This window comes from Ambystoma mexicanum, chromosome 7q (assembly GCF_040938575.1).
Source record: "Ambystoma mexicanum isolate Mex_15411 chromosome 7q, UKY_AmexF1_1, whole genome shotgun sequence".
Lineage (NCBI taxonomy): Eukaryota > Metazoa > Chordata > Amphibia > Caudata > Ambystomatidae > Ambystoma > Ambystoma mexicanum.
In genome coordinates this window covers 1,042,605,444-1,042,626,368 of record NC_090941.1, presented here as the reverse complement: position 1 = coordinate 1,042,626,368, position 20,925 = coordinate 1,042,605,444, and the positions used below count along the sequence as shown (strand labels likewise).

The 20,925-nt window shown below is 43.5% G+C and overlaps 1 protein-coding gene across 1 annotated transcript; it reads left to right on the top strand.

The window, feature by feature from the left end:
* The first annotated feature begins 19,077 nt into the window (after positions 1-19,077).
* LOC138527950 (olfactory receptor 52K1-like) lies at positions 19,078-20,393 on the top strand. Its single transcript, XM_069639346.1, has one exon. It carries the CDS (start codon positions 19,109-19,111, stop codon positions 20,048-20,050), a length of 942 nt encoding a protein of 313 aa, XP_069495447.1. The 5' UTR covers positions 19,078-19,108; the 3' UTR covers positions 20,051-20,393.
* Positions 20,394-20,925: the final 532 nt, after the last annotated feature.

The following is a 20,925-nucleotide window of genomic DNA, read 5'->3' as shown; positions in this document are numbered from 1 at the left end:
AGTGTGGTTTGGAGCTCGGCTGCCAGTCCATCAGTTGGATGGCAGCGAATTATCCACAGGTGTTATCCACAGTCGCTTATATAGAACCATGCATTTCAGCGGCGTGCCACTCCCACAAGCTATGGGAGAAGATCCCACTTTTTGCATGTGGAGTGAGTCACACAAATGAATCTGCCTGCAGGGTACTAGCAGACCAGTCACACAAATGAATCTGCCTGCAGGGTACTAGTAGACCAGTCACATAAATGAATCTGCCTGCATGGTACTAGCAGACCAGTCACACAAATGAATCTGCCTGCACGGTACTAGCAGACCAGTCACACAAATTAATCTGCCTGCAGGGTTCTACCAGACCAGTCACATAAATGAATCTGCCTGCATGGTACTAGCAGACCAGTCACACAAATGAATCTGCCTGCACGGTACTAGAAGACCAGTCACACAAATTAATCTGCCTGCAGGGTTCTACCAGACCAGTCACACAAATGAATCTGCCTGCAGGGTACTAGCAGAACAGTCACACAAATTAATCTGCCTGCGGGGTACTAGCAGACCACTCACACAAATGAATCTGCCTGCAGGGTGCTAGCAGACCAGCTAGAACCCAATACAACACCTGTATGGACCACAAACCCATACACTTTAGTTGTTACATTCTGCATATAAGTTCTTAGCTAAACTCTAAAATTCACAGTTCACGTTAGGGACTTTACAAAGCACAGACACTTAACATCAACCTTCAGATTTGGGTTTGAGGATTCCAGGATTTTGGAGCTTGCACTTTCGTTGGTCAGGACTCATGTTTGGGATGCTTTACATTATATTGATTTATTTATTTATTTATTTATTTATATAGCGCTTTATACCAAGGCTTTATATATAATGCGCTTAGATGCCTGAGGGTTTTTAGTGCTATATAAATGCTAAATTATTATTATAATTTGATCAGTGATGCACAGACAGTTGTGGTTCCCTACTGTGGTGTAATACTTATGATGAAAGCAGGTTTCTATACAGCGCTTCATGACAGGTTTCTACTGCTTTGTACCACTATAACATTAATTCATATTATTACCCAGTTGGATGATACTCAATTTATCGAACTCAGAAGGATCGATGGCTGAGTCAGTCATGCAGCATCTCTGGAGGGCTAGACACATTCCTGCCGCCAGTTTCTACGGTCATGCACGTTTATTTGTGGGTTTTCTGGGGACCCCAGTATAGCCTGTATAGCAAGGGGCTAGCCATAACTTGAAAAAAGTCTGTTCTACACTCTGATCATTTAAGTGTAGTTAGGGGACCATTCTATAGTATATGATAATTGCATACAGGGGATTACCAACTCTTGCCCTTATGTGTTGCTGGTCCCCTGCATGCAGTGTTAAACATTCTAAAGGTGCAGTGTAATTGTGAAGATGAAATCAAGGAGAAAGTTCCTTTACCCTCTGTTTAGTAGAAAAATAAAATGCAGCCTGCAAAGGATGCTTTGCAGTCAGCATTTTATAATGGATTCCTATGGAATCTTCCAGCTATTTATGAGGTGTAAATGTGAGGCGTGTTACATAGCAATGCGCTGGTTTTACACCTGCATGGAAATCACATTTTATTTTTTATTTTATTTTATTGTTTAAAGCGCCAACCTAGTTTGAGAGCAGCAGAGCGCTGTACAGGGTGTGGTTAGCCAGCATTTAGGCTGACATCTTTTAACAGTAGCACAGTACCACGAGTTGAGGTCTGGGCATTGGGATATGCATTCTGTGGAATTAGTCCATGGTCAGGTGTTGTCGAAAATAAAAATGCTTTAAGAGATTTGCAAAATTGGAAAATTGTGGGGGCCTTCCGAGCCGATACCGGGATTGAGTTCCAGAGGGTGCGTGCATGACAAGAGAAGGATTGCGTATGTGGGTCCTCTCTTTGCAGATGAGTTGTGATTCAAGCCGGTTGGTCGATTTGCTGCGTGAGGTGCGTTGTCACCAGAGATGTGGAGCTTAGCCACCAAGGGTACTGGTGTGCTGCTCGTGACTGTTTTGTAGATGATGCATGAAGTCTTAAACAGTATACTATCTTGGAGAGGAAGTCAATGCAGTTTGTGTACGATGGGTGTAATTTAGTCAAATTTCCATGTGCATATAATAAGTCAGCTGTAAAGTGGCGGACAGCTGTTATGAGAGCCAAGTGATCAGCTGGCAGCCTTGTCAGGAGAGCATTTCCCCCATTGATGTCCAAGATAACAAGCGCCTGCACTACGTTCCAGACATACTGAGGTAGGATGAAGGGTTTGGTTTTTCAAAGGGTGGAGAATCAGAGCCAGGATGCTTTGGCCTTCTTGGTCGTGTTTGTCTGGAAGTCATGGAGGCTGTCACTGGTGATTCCAAAGGATTTTGCGGAGTCCAAGAGTTTGGGATCTAATCCTTCTAGGCGCATATCATTCAGCCATTGTTAGACAAGTTGTTTTTGGTGGGCTGACTGATGAGGACAAATTACAGTCTTAGATGTGTTAAGCTAAAGGTAGGCAGTCGAGACCCAGGACTAGATGATGGCTAGGTAATTGCAGAGAAGAATGATGTCCTGTGCACTCTTTACACAAATGTATCATCTGCGTGTTGGTGGATGGCTATATTGGGATCTTTAAGGAGAATGCCCAGAGGCTCCATGGAAACAATAAAAAGGATTGTTGAGAGGATGGTGACTTGGGAGACCTGGTTTCGGTAAGCATACAACAAGTTCATCTGGAGGGTCTGGTGCCTGCCCGAGAGGTAGGAGGCAAACCAATTCAGGACAGTGCCAGAGAATCGGATCCTGACAGCAAGGAGGGAGAGAAGGATGCAGTGGTCGACATCGAATACAGCAAAGAGGTCAAGGAGGATGAGGAGTCGCAGGAGGTCACCCATATCCATGATTTCAGGGCATTTCCACCACCTGGATGGCAGCTATCTCGATACTAGACTTGGGGCAGAACCCTGGCTGACAGTCATTTTGGAGATGGAGGTGGAGGGGTTCGATTCTGGTGAATAGTTGTGTAGCAACGACTTTTTCCAAGATTTTGCCAATAAACAGGAGGTTCTCATTGGGCCAGTAGTTAGCCAGGTCGTCTGGATCTAAGGTTGTTTTTTTTTCAAAAGGACCAGTCTTGAGGGTGTCCGCGAATGACCCTTCTGTGAGGAAGGTATTAACAATGCTGAGGAAAATGCAGGTGTAAAAATGGGTGCTCTTCCAAGTCAGATTAATGAAAGAAAGCAGGGATGTACACTCTGCATTGTGCTGCTTCTACACATTGGAAAGACATGGAAATGCATTGCAGTGAAAAGGTAAGGCATACATAGCCAAAATGTGCCTGGGGAGGCTTGTTGTCTCATGCAGATGGAATGTGACCTAGCAGTTCGGGCTGGAGTGGGCCTTTGGGGGTAGGATGAAGCCTTATTTGCAAATGTACTTTCCTCTTTTTGTAATTACTCGCCAAGAAGGAGAACAATGGTCTGGAGTTTTGTGCAGAGCAATTCCTAGAGGTTTAAGACACATTCTAAACCTTCCAGCCATCACCCCTTTGCTTTGTTATTGCACTATGGTGCATTGAAAATTACCCCCTTATTGATTAATACACTTGATTAGTTATTTAATTTGGGGTGTGAATGAAAGATCAAAATTAAATACAATTAGTACCCGGCGAGGGGGGTGTGGCGGCCTCCCAGAATGTGGGCATTACCAGATGGTAATCCCACTGCCCTGAGCCTCCTAAGGGCTGGTGGACGCATAGCTCTCAACTCACACTTTTTTGGTGGGTGTCACCCGCCTTGTAAAGGGCTGACTCACCTGCCAAGCCTCCTGCACGCCCATTCATTCCAATGGGCGTCTCACCCGCCAAAAACAAAATCGGGTGATTTCACCCGCCTTTGTGACACAAATGGTTGATAGCTATGTGGACGCCATCTCGCCTCCATGGGGAATGCGGTAAGTCTTCTAACAAACCTCTTCCCGTCCCCCTTCCCCACATTTCCCTTCCCTCCCTCGCCCCCACAATTAGCTGCTTTTCAGGAGCAAACATGCTGGAAACACTTCTGTCTTCAGTGAGTCTGGTCCCGATCTGCAACAGGTTACCATAGAAAGGAAGAAGGGACTACACGTATTCCCTTCTCTCCTTTCCATGGTGGCCATTTCTTTTGGTTTATGTTTTTCCTTTTTTGGAATGGCCACCATGGAAAGGGAGAAGGGATTACATGTAGTCCATTCTTCCTTTCCATGGTAGCCTGTTCTCTATTACCAGGAAGTGTATGTTGTTCAGATTTTAAATGTGCAAATAACAATAGATATTAAAAACAATATCATAAAAATCTTACAAGGCTTAGAAGAAAGGTTCACTAACAACTGAAATAAAACACGAGATGGCAGCAATTAAGTAAAAAGCAAGTTAATCTTTGAGTGGAGCGAGATGGAAGGTACTTAAATACCTTTTGCACTGACTTGCTAGCCCCGACCGCGCATTCACGTTCGCCCCGGGTTTCTAGGGGAAATACGCGCCAAAGACTACCACTGCTTCTGGGTAGTGTAGTCTTTGGTGTGTTTAGTGCGTTCAGAGGGAAAACAGGCACTCTGATTCTACTCGCACTTGTCTATTGCCAGGAAGAGTACGTAGATCAGATTGTAAACGTGCAAATAACAATAGGTATTAATAACAATATCATAAACATCTTACAAGGCTTAGAAGAAAGGTGCACAACCAATTGAAATAAAACACATGTAAAAAACACGAGATGGCAGCAATTAAGTGAAATAAATAAATGGAAGTGGGTTGAATTTCACCATGGTTTCCTGACATAAACTGAACTTTCATGAACTTTCATGAGTGATTGTCTCCATCCATGTCAACAAATGTACTCCTGAATGTTGCTAAAAACATTGGAAGCAGGTGGGGAAAGGGGGTTATGCTTTCAATGGGTGTAACCTCTAAGTGCATGATTGACTGACATTTTGGATGAAACAACTAGAATGATGCGCGGCTGCAGCAGTCAAGGAAGGTGGTTCTTCCCCGCTGTATGGGTCCCATATTAGTAACAGTCTCGGCATACTTTACTCTAATAGAACTTAAACTGTTCTATGCTGGTCAGGGTGAGTTCCTTATTTATTTATTTATGTATTGTTTATTTATATAGCGCTTATAAACAGGTGAAGTGCTTCAAAGCCTCCTTCTCGCTGTCTCCGAAGAGAGAGATGATCCATTGTGATGAATTGACTTCTGCCCTGCAGGGGTACAAGAATGAGCACAGGCTAAAGTGCCTATTCAGCACTCAGACTTCAACAAACCAAGAGCCAATCCAAATCATAAAGGTAAAACAAGCAACGTTAAGAGATATTCCTCCTTTGCCTTGTGAACAAACCTGGGCCGAAGGTAGGATATATTCCATAGAGGGCTCTGGATGTGGTTCAGTATCAACCCGAAGAGCTAAGTATAAGAGTCAAAAATAAAGGAATGTCCAACCAAGGTTTTATACAAATAAATGTACTTTCATTAAACACACCATGTGCAAAAATTAACTGAATAGAAAACACTACAAAATAAACAACCATGGAGAAAGAACAAAGAATATGCAAGATATCAAAATGTGGCATGAGATGGTAATGAGACGAGGGAGGAAAGGCAAGAGAAAAAGCAATGTTCAAAATGGATTTGTTCTTGAATTGCAAAGAGGGATTGAGGTGACCTAGCCAGCCTATATGGTCCAACATGGACCAGGGGGCAGTCATCAGGAAGTAATCCCTTTTGAAGTGTCAGTTCGACAATGGCAAACCAGATTTCTCAACAGTGTTCAGGCGTTCGAGTCAATTTGAGATGCGGCAGTCGTGGCCATCCAGCGGCAAGCAGATGTTGACGTGTGGTCAAACTGAAGAAGGATTTAGTTCAAAGCATGACTCATGCGATGCAGATCGTGGAGGTCGCCAGGTTCTGTGCACCAGTCGAGGTTCGACAGCGGTCGAGCTGCGGGCAAAATGCGCAGGTGAGTCCGTTTTTGATGCAAGGCCTCAAAGGATGCGGTTGGAGAGAACACCAGGGTCAGTTCAGTCATCAACTCAATTGGTGATGTAGTGGTTGGCAGTTCGAACAGAGTTTTGAAGTGATGAAAGTGCAGCAGCACTACTTTGTTTGAGCCAAGGAAACGACGCGCTTCAGCTGACACGATTGCGGCAACAAACTGGTTTGAGTGGGCAGAACTGCAGTTCAAAAGTCGTAGAGTGTCAAAGTCGGTTCCTGAGGGTCTTATGGATTTGAACTGGATCAAAGACACTTGAAACACCTCTCGCAGTTGTTCGACAGTGAAGGGGCCCCTGAGGGACCCTCGCATATGGAAACAAGGCACAATCACCACACACAAACTGATACACCAGACACGAGGTTGTATTCCCAAAATCTAGGGTTTGTTGCAAAGCAAATAGTCTCAGTTGGCCAACTGGGTCCCACGCCCCGCGACGTGTGTGTTTCCAGACCCCGGGGGATGCAAGAGAGGGAGAATCATACAACAGTTACATATATACAAATCAACCATCTTGTAATTAGTAGTGACACATCCAATACTGCCTCTAATACATTTCCTTTGAATTGGGCACAATGATTGACAATGGTGACGAGTATGACACGTTCGAACATTCATTTAGCAACAGTTTGCAATTTTTGCGAGCCTACAGACACAAGTCTTTGTTTAAAAGAACACAATGCTTCTGTTCTTGCAAGCAAGCTGCGTGCAGGGGAGAGACACCTTCCAGGCCTTGCTATCTCCTAGTTTCTATTTGTGTACTGGGGTCAACTTGCTCTCCAGGGCTCTACAGGGCTCAGGAAAGGAGGGCCGCAAAGAAGAGCATAATTCATGTCATTTAATGTTCGCTTCTAGCATTTATACTGTGTTTTCGAGACTAACTGGCACCTGTGGACTGATTAGGATGTCTTGCTGCTTACTTCCAAGGATATGCGAGGGAGGAGACCGGGCATTTCTGCCTGGGTTACTGCGTTATGTTTCAACATGCCTCTCGCGGCCTTGCGTTATGCACCAGTGGAACAGAATAATATTTCAGCAAAGCAGTTTTAACAGAAAGTAAAAAGCAATGTTAGAGAAAACAAAATGGTGATTTCAATCACCTTTAAATGGCCACACTTTAGTCAAGCTTATGGCTATATATTTCTAATACTAAACACCTGAGGCAGTTGGTGTTTGGCCAACAAAATACATTGCCTTACGATCGAGGGGTGTCTACTTTTTCTGGACTGACAAACCCTCCTTTTGGCCGTATGCCAAACGCCTCATCCATACATTGCATCCTCTTCTGTCCAAGTATCTGAATCAGATTCTGAATCTTGCACACTACTGGTCTCCTCTTTATTGTAATCAATATCGATTGACTTTCTTTTACTGTCTTCGATTCATCATTACCATGAGTGTTTGTTTTAGTTGTGTTTTTCCTTTCCATCATCTGTACACATCCCTTGCTTATTTCAGTGCATATTACAGGTAGGCAGTGTATGCAGCAGCAACATGTCATGAATATTCCTAGCACTACTACTAGGATCGCAAATAATTTCCAGCCCCATGAATATAATATCTCCCAGTACCAGGAGCCTATATCCCAACCCCCTTCTTGGGTATAGAGTTCAGAGCTCAAGACGTGCAATTTCCTTATTGCCTCAATAATCGTAGGGGAGGAGTCATTTACAAATACACAACATGCTGATCCCACGATTTTGCAAACACCGCCACAATCAACCAGGATTACATCAAGTGCCATTCTATTTTGAAGTGTCATTAATCTAATCCCTTTCTCCTCTAATGTCATGTTCTATAATATATCTGTTGTTCCATTTATTGTTTTCTCTAAGATTCTGGATAGTTGTCGTATATTATAGAAGTTTATTGCTTGGGAAATAAATGGTACAAATGATTTTGCTACGTCTTCCGCAATCAATCCTCCTTCATTACTTCTCTGTGGCCTAGATCTAGATAGTTTGGCTATGTCTGTTGTTTTTAAAAGAAACAGTCATGGGAACAAAAGTCCTAAATAGCAATTACCTCCCCAGTTTCTAGGCAACCAGGGATACGCCTTTTCTCCACAGATAAAATACACGGGATCACCTACATATACAGGCTCTACTTCCCTATCAAGAATCACTACATTCATGCATCTAGTGAATGTCTCTACTGAATAGGAGCCTTTCTTTTCTAAGCAAAAAGACACAGAACGCGGGCTTTAATTTACTGTATAGGGGGGCACCGCATCTTTATTTCCTTCTGATCTCATATGAAACGTGATTACAGATGATTTATATGGCGCAAACAATCTATCTTGTGCCATAAGTTTGGAAGGTGTAACTTTTGGTGTCATTATTCGTGCTCTATGAAATATGGAGCAACCTACAGGTTTCATGATTATCTCTTCAAATTCATTCATGTTTGTTCTATCTAATTGACCCGTTTCACTTTTATTCCATTTCCCATAATATAAGGCACTTAGAGATTCTCTGCATGCAGAACTCAATGTCAGTGGCTGCATGTACCAACCTATTCCTTTACCACCATGCTGTGGCAAATGGGCACACACCCAACAATTATTCTTTCTCAGAATTGAATGTGTCATATTCATTATTTGCAGTAATGTATTGCTACCATAACCTTCCCTATGTCTTTCTTCCATTGGGGACAGAGTGTAGGTAATTACATGAACCCGGCTTTCAGTAGTGGAGATGTTTCTTACAGGCAAGAGAACTTCTAATGGGTGCATTTCCTCTAAGTACCATAATACCAGTACTGTCATTATTGGGGCTATTATACTCATCATACACATGACTATTGTTAAAATCAAATCAGCATACAATTTTTTCAGCAATTCTTTTTGTGTAACTTTTCATGTGCAATGTTTAACTCATTATCAGCAGTGCTGCAGGAGGGGGCAAAAGCTGGTTCCGGCATTTTCCTCTCTCGGTTCTTCTTCTTCAGCAATGTTCGTCGTGAATATCTCTTCTCGTTGCACTCGTTCGAATGTCAATAAGTTCGGTAACTGTCCACAGTCTATTCTGCCAGTTCTTAGCAGTCTGAATTGCTATACGTTGGGCAAGGTCTCTGTGCATTTGCACATTGCTCAAAGAACTCTGGAGCAGTTATCAATTGCCTTCGTACCATGTGAGCCCCTCTTGTCCGTAAGGGGTGATCTGCACATGGATTTTTTTTTTAGCACCGAGGAGCCTCGCTTTTTGGGCTGTCCGATTTGCACAACCCTCACACCGCTCTCCTCTAGGCCTCCGGTTCCAACTTCACCCGTAATAGGAAACAGAGGCAACAAAGATCAAAAGAAATGAAGATTTGATCACTCCTTCTTCCGGTTCTGCAGATTATACCGCCTTGCTCCTGGTATCGTGGGATCAATGAATAGTGCGGGTGCACTTCCAGACTCGAGCTCGGAGTCATCTTGTGGCGCAATGACAGATGATGGCGGGCGCCAAAGTGATGATGCAGATTTTGTTTCAGCCTGTGGCACAACAAAAGATGGTGGGCACACCAGTGGTACACGTTTTGTGTCAGCCAGCAGTGATGCAGATTCTGTTGAACAGCGTTGGGGAACTCTTTGCCCTTCCTCTTTTACAGCAATCCTTTCAGGCTTTGTTTCAGGATCAGGCAGATTTTGTGGCAAAGAACTGGCAACCGTCTCTTTCGTTTCTGGGACCGCTGTCTCTTTCTGGTCGTCTAGATCAGGCACTTTTTCAGATGGTGACAGAACCTTTTTAGCGTACGTGGCATGAATCCACGCTTTCCTTCCGTCTACACGAATGGCGGTTTGCGTTGTTAAGAGTATCAAATAGGGTCCACGCCATCTTGGTGCAAGCAATGTCTTCCTTTCAAAGTTCTTGATGAGGACCCAATCTCCAGGTTCTAGTGCATGCTCCGGATCAGTGTATCTTATCGGTAATGCCTCCTGCACCTGCTGATGAATCAAACGCAATTTTTGTATTAAAAGATTACAATAAATGCTGAGCACAGGGTATTCGCGCTCCCTCAACCGTTTCGGCTGTGGTGCACACCAAACATTCGCCGGTCTCCCTATCACCATTTCATAAGGGAAGAGCCCAGTTCTTGCCTGCACAGATGTACGCATGCACAGTAACACTATTGGTAATGCGTCTACCCAACTTAACTTGTTTCCTGCGCATATTTTGCTTATTTTGGACTTCAAGATGCCGTTGTGATGTTCAATAAGACCGGCACTCATGGGGTGTCTAGAACAATGGAATTGCTTATCAATCTGGAGACCTGCGCAAATCTGTAATATCACTGCGCCCACAAAATGCGGACCATTATCTGACCATATGACACGGGGCAGACAAAAACGGGAGAAATACTCCTTCAACATTACTTTTGCCGTGCTCATGGCAGTACAGTCTTTCAAGGGATATGCTTCCACCCATTTACTGAATGCACATATAACTACTCGGACATACTTCAAGTTTTGGCATCTCTCCATCTCTATGGAATCAAAATGGATTACCTCAAAAGGCATAGAGGGAGGACCAAAACTGCCTGTTGGAGTCACTGTTCCCTTCCCCACATTGTGTTGTAGACACGTGATACAGTTTTGAACCAGCCTCTCAGCATTTTTCTTTATGTCTGCATTCTCCCATACTGTGGCTAGATGCTGAACTATCTTTTTGGCACAAATATGAGTAGGGCTGTGGGCCATCGTGACCATTGCAGTTACATAGGAGTTGGGCACCATCCAGTTTCTACTCTTCTTGTCCACCCAGCAACCTTTAGATCTAATTCAGCAGAGCCATCAGCCCACCCTTGTATTTCATCAGCATTGGCCTCTGCCTGCATTTCTTTGACAGTAGCAATTCTATTCTCTATCATGCAGGGCTCCTCCTCAGACTGTACTGTCAACATTTTGGTATTCAAATCAGTGGCAGTTTGCTTTGCAATTCTGTCTGCAAATGCGTTTCCCTCTCCCACTTTACATGTTACTTTTTTATGCGCCTCGCATTTCACTATTGCTAGGTGCTTCGGACATGTAAGTGCAGACAGCAATCGTACAATCAAAGGGCCATGTTGGATCCTGGCCCCATGTGATGTCAGGAAACCTCTCTCAGCCCAGAGTCGGCCAAAGTTATGACCCACGCCAAAGGCGTATTGGCTGTCAGTATAGATGTTTACACTCAGATTTTCAGAAATCTCGCAGCGTCTGGTTAAGGCTATTATCTCCGCTGCTTGCACAGAGTTGTAGGGGATTCTTTTACTTTCCACAATACTTTTTAATGTGGTGATACCATAGGCAGCAGTTGATGTGCCATCAGGTAGTTTAAAACAGGAGCTGTCACAAAACAACTCTCCATCTGGCTCTTTTTGTGGGGTGTCTGTTAAATCAATTCTTCCCTTCGTTTCTTCCTCAGTAACCATTAAACAATCGTGGGGAAGTGATTCATTCTCACCAAGTTCTTCCGTGGGCAGTGGCATTAATTCTGCAGGATTCAAAGCGCTACACCTCATAATTTGGATGTGTGGCGCAAAAAGGACAATTTCGTATCTAGTCAATCTAGCAGAAGTGAGGTGTTGCGTCTGCGTTCTATTTAATAGAACGTCTATGGTATGTGGCACCATCAAAATTAAGGTGTGCCCCAATACCATTCCTTCCGTTTGTTTCACTGACGCAGCAGCCGCTGCAACAGCTTGCAAACATCGTGGTAATGCGCGCGCTACAGAGTCCTGCGCAGAAGAAAAATAGCCGCATGTTCTATTTCTTCCACCTTGTTCCTGTGTCAAGTACAAACAATCTAAAAACTTTTTCATAATTTGGTGTGCCCAAAACCAGAGCAGAACACAATGCAGTTTTGGGCAGATCAAATGCTCTGTGACATTCTTCATTTCACTGCAAAGGCATCACAACATCCTTTTTGTCAATTCCACCATTAGCTTCACAATCAAAGCAAAATTCACAATCCACTGCCAACAATAAGAAGCCATGCCTATTATGGCTCTGACAACTTTTTGTGTTTTTGGAATAGGCATACCAGAAATGCTCTCTATTCTTTCTGGCATCAGTCTTCTCCCTTCTCTCGAAAATAGGTAACCCAAATAAACCACCTACTTTCGACAATATTGGAATTTCTTTAAGCTCGCTTTGTGGCCATGCGCTGCTAAGTGTGTTAATAGTAAAACAGTGCTCTTTTTACAAATCTCCTCTGTATCTGCGGCGATCAATAAGTCATCTATATACTGTAACATTACACAACCTGCCTGTAATTCTAGCATATCTAGCTGTTCTTTCAATGCTCTGCTGTAAATACTCGGACTCTCTGTGTAGCCTTGTGGAATGCTCGTGAATGTGAATGATCGTCCTCCTAACATGAAGGCAAACAAATATCTGCTTTCCTTGTGTATTGGAATGCTGAAAAAAGCATTCTTCAAGTCAATAACACTAAAGTACTCTGCCAAGGCAGGTATCATTGTCAAAATTGTGGTAACATCTGGAACCAATGGGAATTGAGGATCTACTACCTTGTTTAGTGCACGCAGATCAATTATGAAACGATATGGTACCTCATTACCTCCTTTTTTATACACCGGAAGAATGGGACTGTTACAAGTACTGCCTGTAATTTCTTCAATCACTCCCAATTTTACCAAAGCAGATACAATACTTTTCAATCCTTTCTCTCCTTCTGCTGAGATTTTATATTGTGGAATACGCGGTAATGTTACTCCTTCTTTCAGAGCAATTTTCACTGGCTCTATCTTCAAGCATCCCACATCATTGTCATTCATCACCCATATACAAGTTGACACTTCACTCAATTCTCCTGGCAAAGGTTTGGACAAAAATTCAGATACTGGTACATTCTGTGGTGAAATGGTCAAAAATACTCCATCTGGCGTACATCTGGCGTACAGTGGATAACTGCACTTACTAGTACTGGTTGGGACACTGGATTTATTACTGGGGTGCCTGCGAACCCTACTGAAATATTTCTTTGCCCTGACAGTGGTATTTCTGGGACCAAGTGATGATCTATCGAGCATGTTTGTGCCCCTGTATCTACAAGAAAGCTATGCTCTCTATTCCCAACTTTCATTTCTACGTAGGGTCCTTTCTGATTCACGGGAATAGGCGCTGGTTCCGACCCCTGTCTTGGGCTGTCCTATTGGGGAAAGAACACATCATCGGATGTGTAATCACTGCTGTTATTATAATACGCATTTGATTGGGTGTCAAAAATGTTCCTGCCCCTCCCTCTATTTCCATTTTGCGTGTTTTGAGGGCTCTGATTCTGAGTAGAGGCAGTTTGATTCTGCGCTTGGTTCTGATTTTGAGTACCATTCCCTTGGCTATTTTGGTGCTGCTGCATGCTATTTATATTCTGCCCATTTGTTCCTGGAAGCCCCCTATGCTGTCTTCTCTGGCCATGCCCATTTCTATTTTGCAGATGTGGACATTGCGCTCGCCAGTGACCTTCCTCTCTGCAATACGCACACTGATTCAATCCAAGAGGCCCTCAATGCATGTTCAAATTACTTCTGCCTCGTGCATTTCCTCTCCCTCTATTGTGTCCCGCCACTCGCTGGAGTAGCACCTCAACCATTGTTCATAGTGCTTCTATCCTCATTGACAAGGGGTATTCATCAACATCTCATGTATTTCATTGTGGGGATACTAGGATCTGAAATCCATTTTAACGCCTCCCGTATACATACTTTTAATTTATCGCCTGTCTGTCTTGACGATGGCAAAAATCGCCGCTGTATATAGGGCTCTACCGCTTCCTTCCTATCTCTCCTAATATCTTTACTCCTATACCCAGGCGTGGCAAACATTTCAGCATATTCATCATCAAGTTCATTCTTAAGTTCAAAAAGTCAGTCTACAATGTGCTAATGCATTCAAATCCAACAATCGTTGTGGCGGTAGCCTCCCAATTAACTGTTTCCATCTCGCCACTAAATATTCCCACATTCATTCAAACACTACCTGTCTTTCATTGCTCCTCCTAGAGTCATACATCGAAGCTAGCGCTGACGTTTCATCCTTCCCGTTTATATACATTTCTGCCTGTTCTTGCAGCTCCCGTCTTCTCTCCTTGCTGATCGCACTACGGGTCACTCTCACACGTCCACTTTGTTCAGCCCCTTCTCTTGTTTCAACAAGTTCAAGTTCAATTACAGGAGGGGCAGATGGGACAGAAACGATCTCTAGGGAGGGAGGTGCCGATGGGACAGCGGGAATGGAAAGTGTCTGTTGCGGTGCTGACTGGCTAGTGGGAGGCACTGACTGTGTGGTCTATGGGTGTGCTGGAAGGCCTGGAATTTGATCAGTAGGGAGGGGCTGAGCTATAGGAGGGGGCTGAGCAATAGTTACTGACACAGTCTTTTTAGTCTCTTCCCTTGGGCCTCGCTTTGTATCAGTCAATATTTTATTCATCAATTCATCTGATGAATGCAATTCTAGTTGTGGGTATATTTTTTCTATACTCAACTGATTGCGTCTATTTGATTTTCTCAAACTATCATTCCACTCCTCCTCCTCCTTTTCTTTCACTCTCTCTGCTTTCGACTTATGCCTGCGCGCATGTTTCCCTCTACTTCTCCAACGAAGCATAGCTTCCCTTCTCCAGTCCCTAAGGACATCAAATGCTGCAGGACGTGTTTTCTTTTTCATCAACACCTTCTCCAAGTTATCTATTCTCGTCATCTCAAAACTCCCATGATTCGGCCACTGAGAACCTTCCTGTTTTCTGGTTTGCCTATGCCAAGTCTCACAAAACATTATCGCTCCCACATCATATTTCACATACATCTCATATGCCGGCGTTCCCATGGGTGGCGCGACCTGGGTAGTTTCCAAAGATTGTCTACTGCAGCGAAAAAATCCTGCTAAGGTGGACAATACCCCATGCATGTTTTAACCTTGCCCTTGGTTAATCAACCTTACAGTGGGTGTTTGATTTTGCAAAATCAACTCTCAACCAATATCAGGAATACTTTGAATTGGGGCGTGACTCACCTGATCAGTCAAATCCTCTCTTAAGACGCAATTCGTCCGTATACTGACGCAACCAATGACATTGTGTCTGCGTATCTTGGCTCACTCTGCCTCGTTGTTCTCTGGCCGGACACGTCGATCAGGGATCAGTTGTGTGCAGATCTGCAAAGGAGTCTCTCATTGCTTTCGCAGGAGAGGCCCCAAACACCTCTTGATACCGGCTCGATCGTCCCGTCCTCGCTGTTCTCTCCGCCTTCCTTATTTTACAACGTACACGATGGAACAAGTGGGGGAGGGTCCCTATTCGGGCACCATCTTGAAGGGGCCTGAGGGACCCTCGCATATGGAAACAAGGCACAATCACCACACACGAACTGATACGCCAGACACAAGGTTGTATTCCCAAAATCTAGGGTTTATTGCAAAACAAATAGTCTCTGTTGGCCAACTGGGTCCCACGCCCCGCAAAGTGTGTGTTTCCAGACCCCAGGGGACGCAAGAGAGGGAGAATCATACAACAGTTACATATATACATATCAAGCATCTTGTAATCAGTAGTAACACATCCAATACCGCCCCTTATACATTTCCTTTGAATTGGGCATGATGATTGACAATGGTGACGAGTATGACACCTTCGAACATTCATTTAGCAACAGTTTGCAATTTTCGCGAGCCTACAGACACAAGTCTTTGTTTAAAAGAACACAGTGCTTCTGTTCTTGCAAGCAAGCTGCATGCAGGGGAGAGACACATTCGAGGCCTTTCTATCTCCTAGTTTCTCTTCATGTACTGGGGGTCAACTTGCTCTCCAGGGCTCTACAGGGCTCAGGAAAGGAGGGCCGCAAAGAAGAGCATAATTCAAGTCATTTAATGTTCGCTTCTAGCATTTCTACTGTGTTTTCGAGACTAACTGGCACCTGTGGACTGATTAGGATGCCTTGCTGCTTACGTCCAAGGATATGCGAGGGAGGAGACCGGGCATTTCTTTCTGGGTTACTGCGTTATGTTTCAACATGCCTCTCGCGGCCTTGCGTTATGCACCAGTGGAGCAGAATAATATTTCAGCAAAGCAGTTTTAACAGAAAGCAAAAAGCAACGTTAGAGAAAACAAAATGGCGATTTCAATCACCTTTAAAATGGCCGCACTTTAGTGAAACCTATGGCTATATATTTCTAATACTAAACACATGAGGCGGTTGGTCTTCGGCCTTACGATCGAGGGGTGTCTACTTTTTCTGGACTGACAACAGGGAAGTGGTAGGAATCCTGGCTGTCTTGGCTCTCACAAACTGTGAGTCCCAGTGCAGGGTCATTTTCTCAGTCTCCCAAACATGGGGGAAAGCTGTGAATGTTTCAGGGTTCATGGGGGGAAGACCAACTATCTGCCTTAGAAATGTATATTGTGTGCCACTTCCAGTTCAGTGCATTTTGCAAGATGTTCTATTGATAGACAAGGGTAGCAGCTATGATATATTAGCAATGAAATCACCAGAGTCGCCATAGGCCTGGGCACTGCCATCACGTGCCAGTAAAGACTCATATAGCTAGTTGTTATCACTTAATGAAAGGTATAGCCTTGCATGCTATTAGTATTCACCATATGCAGAGTGCAGCATGTGAGACATGCTTGGGTGCTCCCTTCACATGCCAATCTCAGCATGGACTGGTATTCTATGCCAGTTACATCCTTACAAGCCTTGCAACCATATGTAAGGTACTCCTTCATTTGCATGACACTTACTTTGTGTTTGTATTCTTTATTGTAGCTCCCAGCCTTCTAAATTGACAAACCACTGCAGATTCATTATGAGTTGATCTGAGCCTGCCTGCTGCAAGGTAAGTGGTGTAGATGTGAAAGGGCAGTATACCATTAGTAAAAAAGGAGTGTAATACAGATTTATTTTTTAAAAAGTGTAATAGAAACCCACCTCTGCATTGTGCTGAAATGAATTTTGGTCTTGTTTTTGCATATGTGTGTTTGAACTTCTAGGGATTGTACAGCATACCAATGGGGACGACCATAGATATTCACATTTCATTTTGCATGTGTCTTGCATGTGTCTTGTTTTCAGAAAAAAAAAAAATTGTAAAGAAACAGTTGTGTTTAAATATATTTTTTTGGATTCAGTTTGGGCCTACTTTTTAAAGTACTTAAGGGTTTTAATAACACCATGTTGCCCTATTTATTTTTACATTTACTATGAACATTTAATGATGTTTAGGTTTTGTGACCATATGGTAAGGCAATACATGCTGTTTGATAACATTGTTGACATGCACATGTTAACAAACATGTGCAAATGTTGTAAGGGCAGATTTTCTGTCTCTTATTTTACCTTCATTGTCTGTTTTTGGCAATCTGTTCAGGGGATGGCAGGTGTTGGTTACAGCCTTTCATTTTTCTCTCCATCAGCAACAGTGATGATGCTCCATGGTTTTATTGAAGAAAAGGATGTGGAGTCTGGACATTCAGTGCTTGGAGAAGCAGAGTATGGCTTCACTGTGTTCAAAGTAAATAAAGCCAGGTACACAGATAAAAGCTGCTGGTCCATCCTCATTTCTTTTTGTGTGAACAAAGGAATGAAAACACGGCTCTTAGAGAGCTGAAATTGTTTCATGGCAAAAAAAGAGGGCAGCTTAAAGGGCTTATGTCAGCAGATAAGCTTGACAGAGCAGTCAGTACTAGTAGTGCATAAGGGGAGGGGTGCGCCCATATCCGTGATGGAAGAGGTCAAAGCAGAATTAGACAAACTGGAGAAAAAGGGAATATTTCAGTGTATAGGGTCTTGGGAGTGGCTTGCCCCATTTGTTAGAGTGTGTGAAACCCAGTGGAGGAATCAGACTGTGCATTGACTTCCGAACACTTAACATATGATGGGTAGAGAGAGACTGGTGCAAATGTTTACCGCACTCAACGGAACATCAGCTTACCAGGTGTTTAAGTAACATCCAATTCAAGAATTATGTACAATTTATTCAGGAAGGACAAAGGTAATAAATTCTCTTAGGCGACATTTGAATTTACAGTAACAGTCAAAAAGAGCATGACAAAATGCTGAGGATGATTTGTGGTGTGTTGGAGAAGAGAGGCCTATTTCTAACAATATAAGTCATTTTAGAGTATCTGTTCCCTCAAATCAATCACTTTTCGAGTGCTGATGCTGTGTGACTCTCATCAGAGAGATTCCAATCAGCCGCTTCAATGCTTGTGGTCTTCATCTATCTTCCCGGTGGTTTGCATTGCAACACTCCCTGTGTTACTTGGAATGGTTCACGGCCTAAATTACAGAAGAGACCGGGCCTCCATGTTTTCATGTATCTGTCGTTGCTGTTACATTTTCAGGTTGGAAGGCCATAATGAGTGGCAGAGTTTTGGAAGTTGGGTATCAGAGATCAAGTTGTGTTCTCCTCTAACTTAAGCCATTAAAAGAGGTGAGGCGTTTGGGGGAATCCCCCTTGGATCTGTAAGAAATTAGTTCAGTGGTTTTGTGATTGTTTCCTTCATGCAGAGTGATCGCTGTGGGTATTCTGGGTGCAAAGGTAATGCCAGATTGATTGGCCTGTGGTCAACTGCACTGGAGGATTGAATTATCTTCCCATGGTCCCAACTCGATTGGGGTAGGATAGTATGTGGCTGTTCTTTTCTGAGCCATTGTACACCAACCCCCAGATTGACGGACATCTGCTGCCCCACTGATTTCCTTGCTGTTGGTTGTTGGTTCTGAAGTAGGGGAGTCTATTCTATAGGAATTATTGCAGAGAGAATCTGCAATGTCATGAAAGCTTATAATGACCTCTGTGAGGTCTTCCTCCTCTTGCAATGGACAAGGTCAAAAAAGTACTTTGGTGAGTCAATAGGAGTTTGGTGTTTAAGCAACAGAAAGAGCTTTAGGTTAATAGTTTAGGCTAAGAGTTGCTTCACACCCATGTTTTTAATATAACTGTATTAATTGATGTAACTCTTACTAAAATTGAAAGCATGGAGTATGAAAATTAATTATTTGTTAGCTCTATATATGTTGCAATGTTAACTGTTTTATTGTATCACTTACCTTTTTGAAAGAAAGAAGACTTTCCTCGAACTGAACTTGGACATCCAACAAGTAACATGACAGATGGCAACAGCAGCGTCGTCCATCCCTCTGTCTTCATCCTGGTTGGCATCCCAGGGCTGGAATCCTTTCATGTCTGGATTGCGATTCCCTACTGCCTCATGTACATCATCGCTCTTGTGGGGAATTGCTTGATTTTGTATTGTGTCAAAGTAGAGCCCAGTCTCCATCAAGCCATGTACTTTTTCCTCTGTATGTTGTCTCTCGTTGATCTGGCATTGTCCAACACCACCATACCAAAAATGTTGGGAACCCTTTGGTTTAATTCTGGGGAAATACATTTTGAGGCCTGCATCACGCAGATGTACTTCATTCACACACTAGCTGGATTGGAATCAGCAACCCTTTTGGCCATGTCCTATGACCGATACATTGCCATATGCAATCCCTTGAGGTATACTGCTATCCTAACCAATTCCGTTATTGTGAAAATAGCACTGGCTGCTTCAATTAGAAGCTTCATCCCAACTTTGCCATTGCCCTATCTTCTTACAAGGCTGTCCTACTGTCAATCAAATACTGTGAATCATGCCTACTGTGAACACATGGCTGTAGCAAGGCTTTCCTGCACAGATATTAGCATTAATATCTTCTACGGCCTAGTTGTAGCTTTGTTTATTGGTCTGGTAGATGTCATATTAATTTTGCTATCTTACTTTCTGATACTCCGAGCTGTCTTCCAGCTGTCGTCGAGGGATGCACGCATCAAGGCATTTAGCACATGTGGCGCTCATGTCTGCGCTGTACTTGTGTTTTATGTCCCAGATATCCTCTCTATTATAGTATACAGGGTGGGGAAGAGTGTGCCCCCACACATCCACATCTTAATTGTGAACCTATACATGATGGCACCTCCCATGATAAACCCGATAGTCTACGGCGTGAAAACAAAACAGATTCGCGAGAGAGTGCTGAAGATGTTCCGAAGATGGAATTAGGCTGCAAAGGCAAAACAGGCAGATAGCAACTGGTTTTAATTCTTCCCAAGAGATGGCCTGACACTAGTGCACAACACAGCAGCCACTAAAACGGGTTTCCTAAATGCTTGGTACTGTAACATGCTGGTCTCGTAGCCTACATGAAGACAAACCAAAATTCCCAAGTGCATGAAGGATCTATCTTTTACTGCTACAGAAAGTGCATTGGAGTGCATATCTTCCTTGATTGCATCACCAGGAAGTTACACATGAATGACCGTCCGCTCACCATCAACAACTGGATGACTGGATATGTCGTAACGCAAAACATCGCCAACGTGCTCCCCTCCAAAATCAACTGAAAATGCACATTGCAATATCAGTGATCCTTGATAAGACCGACCAAATGCTTACTGTCAATTAATGTAAAGCTGAAGAGGTAAGAACACACTCCACAGCAACCAGGGGACACACATCATGGGATGGTTAGTTTTGCCACGTGTCATGTGAAGGAACCGATCACAAATACATCAAAAGAATGCAGAGGACCATTACCCAAACCAAGCAGGGAGTCTACATTGTGCCAGTTCAAACAGGATCAGCGTTGAGCAGCTGTCAATCACACGTGTTGCAACAGGAAAACAGTACAGACACAAGAGAAAATGCACGGCTGCTCAAACATCAACCTATGCTGCAGTACTCAGACTATGTTTTAAATGCTCAGATTCTCCAAATCCTTCACAGGGTGCTTTGGTTCTTCCAGCACAAGCTGGCAGATAATGGGACGAGGTTTCTTAAACAGAGTCATCAAATGGCTAATTCCTAGCATGCAGAAACAATCCCCAGACCATTGTTACCCCAACACCTCATTGTCTATATTGAATGTTTTCTCGACA